Source organism: Poecilia formosa, unplaced genomic scaffold, assembly GCF_000485575.1.
Source record: "Poecilia formosa unplaced genomic scaffold, Poecilia_formosa-5.1.2 Scaffold380, whole genome shotgun sequence".
NCBI classification, from domain to species: domain Eukaryota; kingdom Metazoa; phylum Chordata; class Actinopteri; order Cyprinodontiformes; family Poeciliidae; genus Poecilia; species Poecilia formosa.
Genome location: NW_006800319.1, coordinates 129,297 through 141,528, shown reverse-complemented (window position 1 = coordinate 141,528; position 12,232 = coordinate 129,297). Strand labels below are relative to the sequence as shown.

The window sequence follows — 12,232 nt, the reverse complement described above, 5'->3', positions numbered from 1 at the left end:
ATAACATCTGTCCTGATGCCACAACGTGTCTGCCACACCTGACGTCAAAAAGCCACGTTATGTGTGTTTACAGCGCCCCCCTATGGACAGAGAGGGTATGTGAGCGAGTTGTGACACGACTCAAACTCTGTATGTATTTAATCCAAATCATTAAATACTGTTTACCATTGTGTTTTAAGGTTTTTAACCGGTAGCAGACGTCTCGCACATCATTGTGAGTTGTATGCAAAAGCTGAATGGCCTCCTTTAAGCGTACGAAGAAACAATCACCTGATGATTTTGATTTATAAATCTCTACTCGACTTGGCTCCAGCATATTTAAACTCTCTTTTACATAGATCTGTTAATTCCCATTCTTTACGTTCTAACAAAATTTGTCTTTTGCATGTTCCATGTTTCTGAACTGAAAAAGTGAAGCAAGCTTTCAGTGTGATGGCTCCTACACCCTGGAATCAGCTCCAGTCTGAAATCAAGATGTCAGAATTGATTTCACTGGACTTATTTCAAGCGATTCTTAAAAATAGGCAATGAGATGTTACCAAACAGTGTCACTGTTTTTAAATTATTTTCTACTGTTTTGCACTTGTGCATATGTATTAAATGGTAAATGGACTGAACTTATATAGCGCTTTATCCAATCATTTTTGACCACTCAAAGCGCTTTACACTAGAGTCACATTCACCCATTCGCACTCACAGACGCTCACACATTTATATACCGATACGCAGCTCAGTAGGCAATTTTATTAATTAACTTTATTTTGTAAATCGGTTGCTGTGTATTGCAGACTTCTGCCCAGGTCCCTCTTGAAAATGAGATCTGGATCTCAACGGGGTTTACCTGGTTAAATAAAGGAAATTAAAAAAAATGTAACTGATGCTAAAATGCTGAAGCAGAGTGTTAAGAAAATAAATTTAAAATATGCTAGTTTTAAAACTTAGCAACATGTCTTGATTGAAATAGCCTAATTATAGTTTTCAGATTAATAACTTATTCTGCCCTATTGACCTTTATGTTACCTGTAGTTACAGCAGATTGTTTGCTAAGATCTTTTTGAACTGCCCTTCGTCTGTGTGGGAAAGAATCAGGAGAAGTTTCATCTTTTACACTGATCTGTGAAAAGCCATAAAACAGCAGGAGTTCAGGCCAGTGGAAGAGAATCTCTGCTTCCATTTTGTTTAGATAAAGGTGACAACTGATCTTTGATCTTGAAAATAAATTGCAGGGAGTTTCTAACTTTTAAGAGGGTCCGAGACAGATCCTGGTTGGTTGAGCAAAGATACGTCTTATTTGAATAAATTATAGACAAGAATACGCCTTTACTATAAAACTTTGTACACAGGAGTAACAAATCAGATTTTGTTCTTTGCAATTTCTCCAGACATCTTTGCTTTTTGTTTGTCGTTTCCATCTTTTGTCTTTTTCCCTCTCTTAGGTAAGTTAATGTTTTGTTTGTGCTTTGAGTTTTCTGATGTTTTGTGATGTCCTTTTCTGGTGATAGTATGCATCTGTCTTGAATAAATGCTGATTATTGTGACGCTGGTTACCTTTGTGTGATCTCAGTCTTTGCGCACAGCATTTTTCTGAATCCGGGTATAAGAGAGGATATAACGAGTCAAAGGTTTTTAAAAAGGGTTAATAAGCTATAAACATTTTCGTCTCGTAATAAGAGCCAAACTGAAAAGATAACCAAGCTTTTCTTTAAGATAATAAGGTTATTTATAATCTAATAATGCAATATCTAAAACGACTTTAGCTATCGGGGGATTACCCAGTAACAATATGGACTTGAATGACCTTTCATCAGGCATGATGAAAGGTCATTCATCATGCCTGATGATGAGTGTGGATGGCCTGATTAACAGGCCATCCACAATGAGTGAACACTCAGCCTGCTCTAGACTGAGGCGGCTTCTGCTGTTGTTGACAACAATGACTAAATCATTAATCTTCATTTCAATGCTTGAAGCAATCAGTGTTGATTAAGTACCTCTCTTTCTTTCAACTCCCTTCAATAAAAACGTCAGCATTGAAAGCTTCCATACAAACACCTGGGCATAGTCCAGTTATTTCATAAAGAAAGCTCTACACTTACTGCTGTACCTGACCTGCTCTGCCATGTTGCATATTTATACTGAGAGTCCGGTAGAAATTATATGTATTTTGTCAAACAAAATACATGTATTCATATTTATTTGTGAACAATTTCCCAAATATTACAATAACAATTGCTGAAATAGCCGTATTTTGTTAACGGGAACCAAACTTAGCTGTTTTTTATCATATTTCAGATGGAATGAGAGTCGTGAGACACGAGCAGATAAACAGATTCATTCATTGATTCCTTGTTGTTTCGTCCTCTGAGAGGAGACGTGGAGATATTCAAATTAATTTTGTTCAGTTTGTCTCTACAGGAACAATTCACAACAAATGTCGTCACCAGGTACTTTACAAAAATCATTTCAACTCAGTTGCACATACATTCCAATTGATCCTAGTTATCAAACAGTATGCTCAGTTAATTGTTCAAAAATACAAAAATAAAATCAACACACAGACACAACACCCCAAAGTATTTGTGGCGATATCTGGTGATTTTAATCATGCCTCACCCTCTTCAACACTGCCAATGTCTCAGCAGTTTGACATTGGATTTGTTTTCTGCTGATGTCAAGGATTCATATGTCTCCAAACCAAGACCTTCTCTAGGAAAATCAGATCACAATCTTGTATTTCTCTGCTCTGAATATAAACACCATGCTAAAAAGAAAGTGGTCGCAGGAAGCAGAAAGCAGAAGAAGCCCGATGTTTTGAAATAACTGATTGGACTTCTCTTTGCCAGTTACATAGATAAAAAAGCTCTATAAAGCTCTATAAAATTCTACAATAACTTTCACTATGTACAATAACTCTTGTCATTTGAATTAGTATGAGTTACAGCAGCATTTAATTTCTCTTTGAGATCAATAAAGTATTTTTAATTGGAAGTGAATTCGAATTTGATGACATTCTAAATGGTTTAGTTATTTTTTGTATGTCGTGTCAGTTACATACTGACGCGCATATGTAAAGTAGCACTGTGCGCATGCGTCAAGAGGAGGGCAGGATGGGGGTGTGGCTTTTACTGATTTCGCGCGAAAATTCCACTCTCCTTCCTCCGCAGCCTATAATTTACGGCTGTGCTGCTGGTGTGTTTGTGGGTTCTGATTCTGCAGCGGGGACAGCAGCATGTCTCAGGTTCGGGTCACCGACTTCTTCTGTCAGAGGAAGAAAGGAGAAGCGAGGGCCCCAGGAAAGCAGCGCAGCGGCAGAGGAGGCGTGAAAGGCTTCTCGGCCAGCAGCTTCCACCATGGAAACAAAGAGTCCACTCTTTGCTGCTCCCCGGTCCGTGAGGAGTTTGTCCGGGTTGTAGACGAGGCAGCGGGGCTGAGTAATGACCGGCAGTCTGCCTCCAGCAGACCCGACACGGACCCGGCCAGTCCCCGGACTCCCAAAAGGAGCTCGGCCGAGGCAGAGTTCGATCTCGGGGCTGCAGTGTTCTCAGCCACGGTCGAGCACTCCTCGGTCAAAAGGAGACGGCAAGTCGGAAGGGCCAGAGAGGCTGAGGCGAACACGACTGAGAAAACTACAAGGACGACAGCCAGAAAGAAGCTCGTCCTACCCGAAGACACACCACAGGTAAGCGGGGGAGAATAAACCGGTTCTCCATCCATTCTAGGTGTGATTGCAGAACATGTTAATCTTATTAAAATTAATAATGTTTTTAACCCAAAAATAAACCTGGTCAGTCCCTTCAGTCGAAGTTCTCACAGTTCATTCTGCATTCAGCTTTTTAAATTGCCTTCTATAAGCCTAAAGAAATAATAAATCTTCTAAGCAGAGGCTTATAGAACCAGTAGTAACAGGTCAATATGTCTTGTTTTAACATATTAAAGGATCCAGTCCAGAGCTGCAGGTTTCAGAGCCGTGATCTAGAAGATCCACTGGGATCTCAGTATGACTGATGCAAAAAGAGCAATGATAATAACAACAATAATAATAATAGCAACACATTAACTTTGTTGAATTAAGAAGACAAAAATGAAATGGCTCCAAGGGAGAAATTAGTGACTGTTTCTGTTCCATGTTAAATTATTTATAAATTATAACCCTGGTTTGATTCTACAATATACGAAAAGCTTGATAAATGTTATAATGGTATATCCTTGGGCAAGGCACTTCACCCAATGGGTGGGTGAAGTGCCTTGCCCAAGGATACAGTGACAGAGGAGGGTGGAGCAGGGGTCGAAACAACAACCCACCGATTCGCAGGGCGAACGCCTGCCACTGTCACCACCATTATCCCACAGTAATAATAATAATAATAATAATGATGATGACTTTATTTTCAAAATGCTTTCAAGCAAAAAAAGAAAATAAGACAAAATGAAACGGTGCAGAAAAAAACTGATAAAACACAAAGAGCACAATAAAACAAGGAGGTTTGTCCAAATATTTCTTGCTGATTAACTTTCTGCTTGTTTAGGTATTTTGATGATTTATTAATAACATGTTTGTTAATGTGAGCATTAACAAACATGACAATCACAGCCGGGGGTGTGAATAATTCAGGGATATATTTGTCCTTGACCTGACCTCACCCTGTCCACCAGGCTCTCTGTAAGGATGACATCACAGCACTCAGGTCTCGCCTCCAGACGATCAGGCAGCAGGCAGAGGACATCACCACCATCTCCTCTCCAGTAGCTTCTGGCCATGCAGCCGGGGCCCCCCCAAACTCAGAGCCCAGGGCCCTACCTGCATCTGGGACCAAGGCCGTACTCGCCTCAGGGGCCAGGGCATCCAGCTTTTCTGTGGCCAGGGCCAGAGAACTGGCCGCTAAGGCCCAGAGGAGGAAGGAGGAGAGGGAAGAGGATGAAGTCAAGCTGAGGCAGGTTCTGCCTCCAGCTCTGGCTCCACTTCCAGCTCCAGATGGGTTAGTTAACACAGCAGAGAACACAATGAGCCCCTGTTCCAGAACACATTGCTACATCCAATGTTTTTTTTTTTTCTGTCTTCCCTCCTGAAGCGAAGCGGAGCAGCCGGCAGAGCAACCGGCGGAGCAGCCGGCGTACCAGCGGTACCACACCCTGGCCCAAGCCACGCCCCCTGGCCTGTCCCTGCCTTACCAGTACAAGATCCTGGCAGAGATGTTCCGCAGCATGGACACGGTGGTCGCCATGCTGTACAACCGCTCGGAGACGGCCACCTTCGCTAAGATCAAGCAAGGAGTGCAGGACATGATGCACAGGTAGGAAGAGGTCCTGCAGAGGGTCGCCACGCTGCACAGCGCCACGCCGACTAGGGGTCATGTACAAAAAAAAAGAAATATTGCTATAAAATTTAATATTTTTTGCAGAAAGTGAAACCCAGCTAGATCTATTGCACATGCAGTGAAATATTTCAAGCCCTTATTTGTTTTATATTTTTGTGACAATTCTGTCTCAGTAAGAATAGAAAAGCAAAACGTGATCTGAGAAAGTTAGAATATTACTTGATGTGAATAAAAAAAAAATTAATAAGAAATGTCAGTTTTCTGAAAAGACAATATCCCAGAGATTTTCCATAGGATTCCTACCACACTTTTTCCTTCCACTCAGCTTTCTGTGTATATACTTGCACACAGTTCTGCGTAATCTAGCAGTTACATAACATTAGGATTTCACCGTTGCATGACATCTATACATTTAAAAGGCTTTTTGAAAATTGATATCTATACTTCCTGAGACACTGCATTTTGGGGGGCTCATTATCTTTGAGCCATAATAATCAAAATTATAACAAATAATGGTTTGAAATAATTGAAAATTTGTGTAGTAAGTTTTCATAGTTTCTGAAATAAAAGAATGAGTGTTTTTTTTAGATGTAGTTGTGAGGACACAAGCATCTGATTGGCTGCTTGTTGTCTGACTGCTGCTGTTCTTTCAGGAGGTTTGAGGAGAGCCATGTTGGTCAGATCAAGACGGTGTTTCCTGCAGCATTCTCCTTCAGGCAGCAGAAGAACATCCCAACGTTCAACAGCAACATCAGCAGAGGAAGCTACCAGCTCACCGTGGAACCCGTCCTCAGCTCCGGTTGGTCTGACTGCTTCTATCACTGCAGGGCTTCCCACTGTCCACCCAGAACCAACCCAGAATACAGACTGATTCAGTTACAGTCCGGTTCTGTCAGAACTATAGCCCAGTAGCATCAGCTTCCTTCAGCGGTCGGGTCCAGAACAACAGAGATGCAGTCTCACACACACACACACACACACTGTTTCACACCATTCAGTGTGCAGCCCCCTAACGTTTTCTTCTGTTTTCTTTTTAACGTTTTCTTTTTAAAGGGGCGGTGTTGTGTAAAATCGACTTCATTGAGCTTCAAATCATGTGACACTGAAAGACGTACCTTGGGTGTTGCTTTGATTATTTATTTTTTTTTTTTTATGCATGTTTGAGAAATCCTTTAATCTCCATGGCAACCATTCACCTGTCTGAAACACCTGGGTGGACCTAGCTCGCCTTTGAGCTGGAGCTCCTCCTCTAAGCTGCATTTTCTAAGCTTCTGCCCGCTGAGATTGTTACATGAACTACTTAACAGTGCAATGCTAGTAAAAACCTGGTTAAAGGGTTAATGGTAGAGGAGCCATGTTGTGGTGACTTCTTCAAGACAGAGTTCCAGAAAGAACAGGAGTTTTAAAGAGACAAAGGCCAAATTTTATGGCTTTAAATTATGAAGTCAAATTTCTCTTAGGTCGTCTTTGAAATATACATAATTTTTATTACCACTGAAGGAAACATGGTTACTTGACCACAATAAAATCATTATGTGGCTTGTAAACTCATAACACTGCCCCTTTAAGGTGGAATGTGCTGATTTTTTTTTAGCCTCTACATGTGTCCAGCAGCTGGTCTAACTCCTGGTCTCCTTGTCCATGTGTCCTCAGACCAAAATGAAGTTAGACCTGTGCTGTCCGCCTCCCGTCTCCTGGAGAGAAGACGCGTCTTTCACCATAACCTGATCTCTGTTGTCAAACAGCATCACAAGGTGAGTTGCTGGTTCTGGACTCTGTCGTTCAGGACCGTCCAGCAGAGGTGTACTGGCTGTCGTGACCTCTGAACTCTCCGCAGGCCTTCCTGTCCTCGCTGGTGCCCCCCGTCTCTGTCCCGGAAGACAAACTGACCCGCTGGCATCCCCGCTTCAACGTGGACACTGTCCCCGCTATCCAGGTGGGTTCTCTGCCTCCGCCCCCCCACATGGAGAAAGTGTCCACAGCCCAGGAGGTTCTGGAGAAGGCCCGGTCCCTCATCATACCCAAGGTGCACCGCCAGAGGCCCTCGATATCCACGACCTGGTCGGGTTCAACGTTGACCTTTAACCTTTAACGTACTCTTCTTCTCTCGCCATCAGATGGAGAAGGCTCTGATCACTCTGACCCGGAACGCAGACGACGCAGATGGAACCAAACCAGTCAGTTCCCAGAACCCAGCAGCCGCTCAGCCTCCAGTTCCTGCTGCAGGCCCGGTGCCGTCCTCCCTGAAGGGCGTGTCCCAGTCCCTGCTGGACAGGGTGGGTGTCCCCGCGGCCCATCCAGACCTGCTCCTGTTCCCTCAGCCTGCTCTCTTACGGTTCCTGTCATCCTCTTACAGATCCGCGCCAAAGAGGCACAGAAGCTCCAGGCGGCCATGACCCGGAACCCGGCCCAGGAGGAGCGGCTGCTGATGCTGACCCGGCTGGGCGAGCTGGCCCGGATCCTACGGAACGTGTTTGTTGCAGAAAAGAAGGCGGCGCTGGTCATGGAGGTGGCGTGCAGCCGCATGGTGGCAAGCTACAGATCAGCTCTGAGTCTAGGTGGGTTCCGGCGCCGATTCTGGTTCCGTCAGTAAATCCTAAAGTGACCAGTGACTGTGAGGTGTTAACTGGGACGCATTCAGAGTGAGTTTACTGTTCTGACCTGACCGACTGTCCTTTGTCTCCAATCAAAAGGTGAAATGGAGAAGCACATCCGTCTCCTGGCCGAAGTGGCTCCTGATTGGCTGAGCATTCATCCCATCAGGAAGGATTTCTACCTGAAGCTGAACAAGATGATGGAGCTCAACGTCATTCTGGACAAACTCAACCACAGACTCAGAGAGGAGGAGCGACTCTGACAGGACTCAACATTCTGCCTCCAGATATAAACTGCTGATTTCCTGAGAGTTTCTCAGATTGTTGCAACATGAAGATGATCTCAGTTGGAGAGACGACACTTTTTCTAAACCTCACGATGTGAAAACCCAGCCTAGTTCTGGTGTCCAACCTGCTGTGTTGGAGAAAGATTATTATTTTTTTTTTTAATTCTCCTCCAAAGGAGGAATGTTGGTTTGCTGACTTGATGTCTCTTAGGATCAAGTGAAATCAGGTGTGCCGCATGTTTCAATGAGTGCCGTTGAGCCTACTGTCATCCTCACACACACTGTATGTGTTGTAAAGTGTCATGTTACCAGTTTGTTACACAGTACAGGCTCAAGTTCCAGTTAAATGTGTGAAATAGCCAGTGGTCCCAGTGTGTTCCTATAACCTCATGGTGTAGCCATTCAGCTTCCCTTCAGTCTGAGCTTCCTGTTCTCTGATTGGCTAACACCTGTACACAGCAGCATCACTATTGAGGTGCATTTGAGTAAATAAACATATTAAAAAGTTGATTTCTTTCAATAATTCTGTAAAAAACCTGACCTCATATGTTTATTACCCACAGCTTGATGTAGGTTTATTAAAACGTTTGAGCCACTGGGCAATTCCAGGTGTTTTACACGATGAAGAAAAATTAAATAAAACCAACATTAAAGGAAAGAGAAGAGTTTTTGAAACTTCATGATGATCCAGTTATTGATCCAAAGCAACTCTATAAACAGGTGGGATTTTAGCCTTGATTTAAAGACACTGTGTTTCAGCTGTTTTGCGGTTTACTGGACATTCCAGACTTTTGGTGCATAAAAGCTGATTGCTGCTACTCCATGTTAGGTTCTGGTTCTGGGGATGCACAAGCAGAACCAGAACCAAAAGTTTGATACAACAACAATAGGTCATTAATGTGAAGACATTGTTGCAACTAAAGATAAACACATGGATGAGTTTCTCTAGAGCTCGCTGAAACATTAGTCCTTTAATCCTGGAGATGTTCTTCTGGTGATAGAAGGCTGACTTTGCAGCTGTCTTTATGTGACTCTGGAGGTTCAGGTCTGAGTCCATCATTTCACCCAGAGTTCGGACCTGATTAGTTTCTAGCTTGTAATAACTGATCATTCCTCTTTAGGTCCGAAAATGTTAAAATTGTTTCTGTTTAGCTGGAGAACACATCCAGACATTGATTTGTACTAAGCTTCTGTTCAGCATGGCTGTGTATCATCTGTGTAGCTATGGTAACTAATCTTATTTCCTCTTGCAACCTGAGCTAGCAGAACATTGTAGCTTTTAATTAAAAATGGTTCCAGGACTGAACCTTGATCTCATGTGGCCTACCCTCCTTGAGGTTGGAGTTTGATGAACTGCAATTTTCTCTGTGATTGTGTTGGCCGTTGCTGAATAAACCATAGTTGTTTATCTCGATATAAACAGGCACCTGGATAATGCAGACTTGCTAACTTATTTCATCCTCAGATGGAGGTATATTTGTTGCTGTTCAACAGCCTCACAAACTACCAACACCTTATTGTAAACACGCAAAGTCCTTCATCTGTTAAACCTTCCTGAGCCCCGCCTCACTTCCTCATGTGTGCGGTTTCCAGATGGTGTGTAATTTGTATAAACTCTTTAGTGTTTCTGCACCTTTATGGATCATTTCATTTCCAACCCAATTACCAAACATGGTATTTCTTCCTGGTTTACTCTTCCAGAAAAATGGAATTAAAAAAAGTGGACTAGGTCAATAATACCAGCACTTGTGAAAGTATCCATGCATTGAAAGATTTATTCTGGAACATTCTGGAAGCTCTACAGACATTCTGGAAGCTCTGTAGATATGAAGAGTAGCAGTAGTGTTTATGTGCATAGAGGTGAAACAGCAGCATTGCATGCATCAAGAAGACAGTCACAGCCAGTGAGCCAAACTGCCAGAAGTTGGAAGAACAAACAAAGCTGCCCATCAAACGCACAATTTCTGAGGAACTCAATGACACCTTGTTACCTCGGCTTCTGCTGAATCGTCTTTATCTTTTTAAAAGGGCAATTCCAGCTTTTATCACCTCACATGTAGACATCTCTAACACTGTACCTTGGTTTAGATGAATCAACTCTGCAGTGATATTAAACTGGAAGACTGAAGCTCCTGTTTCCAGATTGATTTAAGCACTTTATGTTTTACTTTTAAAGTTTAAAATAGTGATCTGGATCTTCACCACTGTATTTGTGGTGAAGATCCACAAATATAGTGGATATTTGTGGATCTTCAGAATCCATAAATATAGTGTCTGGAAGACAAAAGAGTTCTTCTGTCTTCCAGCTAGTTATGGTTAATAAAGATTTCCTTCCCCAAATCATTGGTGTAGATCATTCATATAAATGATTACTGCAATGTGTGTACTACATTGTACACATTGTAGCAAGTACAGTGTTACTATATAGTACTTGTTGCAGCATTGGCTCCTCCTGTTGGGTTCAGGAGACTCATGAAGCTGCCATTAAAACTGCTGTTCTTCACTCACTTCCTGATGATTAGCCTCCATCTGTAATAACTGAAACTGTGTGTTGAGTCTAGATTGTTCATCTTTAGGTCCAAAGTGGAATGATTTTGGATCTAAAGATCAGTCATAAATATGAATCATAATTTGTAATGATATAGTAATCATAATCATAATGTAGTAATGAACTGGAATAGTTTATAATTCCATATATACAGGCGCATCATCTCACTACAGCCAATCATCTGTCTCCATTTAGTCTTGTTCTCTGAATCCTCCACCCTCACACCAACTGACTTCATGTCTTCTTCTACACATCCAGTAATCTCCTGGTTGGTCTTCCTCTTGGCCTCCTGCCCTGTAGTTCCAACCTCAGTATCCTTCTACCCGATAAATGCTGTCTCTCAAGTGGACGGATCCAAACCGTCTCAGTCTAGCCTCTATAACTTTATCTCCAGAACATCTAACTTGAGCTGGTCTTCACTCCTGATCTTATCCATCCTCATCACTCTCTAAAGCAGGGATGTCAAACTCCAGTCCTCAAGGACCACTGTCCTGCGGGTTTTAGATGTGCCACGGGTACCAAATGCTGGAATGAAACTGCTTAATTACCTTGTGTAGATATGTTCTCCAGAGTCTTAATGACCTAATTATTTTATTCAGGGGTGGTGCAGCAGAGGCACATCTAAAAGTTGCAATACAGTGGCCCTCCAGGACTGGAGTTTGACATGTGTGCTCTAAAGGAACTCTGTTCAAGGCTGTCATTTCCTATGTCTGTTTATCATGCGTCATGTTTTTGTTTTATTTTGCATTTTATTCTCACATGACTAAACTCTGATTCTAACCTCTTTGGTTACTCTCTTTGCTTTTCATTTGCTGTCCGTTTGACAGAATGTTCACATCCTGCATCCTGTTATAAATCCATGACTTTATAAACACTGGTAAATGTATGTTTTGGATTCTGGTTTTTGCAGATGGCTGCTATCTTGTTTAAACAGGCAGGACAGTGGAAAACATCAGCTTCATAAAATAACACATTTTATAACATCACATGTTCTTCACTGTTGCACATATAAGTATATGTGCCTGAAAATAATGTATAACAGAAATACTTTTCAGATTAGCTTAGTTGCATAGGTAGTTATGAGTGTTTGTTCTGAAATTTAAACAATTAGAAATATGTAAAAGGTCAACAAACATTCGGATGATGAGTGTTAAGTAAACATCTTTAAATCCTGGAAGGATCCATTTCAATCCTCTGCCAGATCTAAGCAGTAAGAAAAGAAATAAACCAAGTTATGTTGATATCAACAGTTTGTTGGGGGCTTGTCCGGGATTCCTCGTGATTCTGCACGAGCACAAAAGATGAACAGTTTCCTATTGTAGCAAAATAAGACTTAAGGCTGACTTTATAGGACATATGTGTGTCTTCATGGCACAGAGTGAGCCTGTGTATTGTTCATCTCTCAGGGAAAATGTAGATTCTTAGACTAAAAATATATTAAATACATTTCTTATATCAGAATTCCTAAAGAAAAATCAGGATCAGCAG

At 42.0% G+C, this 12,232-nt stretch overlaps 1 protein-coding gene across 2 annotated transcripts; it reads left to right on the top strand.

The window, feature by feature from the left end:
* The first annotated feature begins 3,101 nt into the window (after window positions 1–3,101).
* On the top strand, window positions 3,102–8,872 carry cdt1 (chromatin licensing and DNA replication factor 1). Of its 2 annotated transcripts, none has more exons than XM_007575524.2 (9): window positions 3,102–3,679; window positions 4,654–4,976; window positions 5,073–5,291; window positions 5,969–6,114; window positions 6,969–7,069; window positions 7,153–7,341; window positions 7,433–7,591; window positions 7,672–7,873; window positions 8,009–8,872. In XM_007575524.2, the coding sequence occupies exons 1-9, from the start codon at window positions 3,230–3,232 to the stop codon at window positions 8,170–8,172; spliced, it is 1,953 nt and encodes a 650-aa protein (XP_007575586.1). In that variant the 5' UTR covers window positions 3,102–3,229; the 3' UTR covers window positions 8,173–8,872. The 2 variants fall into 2 exon arrangements, with proteins under 2 accessions (XP_007575586.1, XP_007575585.1); XM_007575523.2 differs by having other exon boundaries at window positions 5,070–5,291.
* The last annotated feature ends 3,360 nt before the right edge of the window (window positions 8,873–12,232 follow it).

What these genes read in the sequence shown, in the direction of transcription:
- cdt1 (XM_007575523.2), top strand. Translation starts at nt 3,230, where the DNA reads ATGTCTCAGGTTCGGGTCACCGACTTCTTCTGTCAGAGGAAGAAAGGA. An exon ending in GGTCCCTCATCATACCCAAG is followed by an intron (nt 7,342 to 7,432) that starts GTGCACCGCCAG and finishes TCTCGCCATCAG; the next exon opens with ATGGAGAAGGCTCTGATCAC. An exon ending in CAGATCAGCTCTGAGTCTAG is followed by an intron (nt 7,874 to 8,008) that starts GTGGGTTCCGGC and finishes TCCAATCAAAAG; the next exon opens with GTGAAATGGAGAAGCACATC.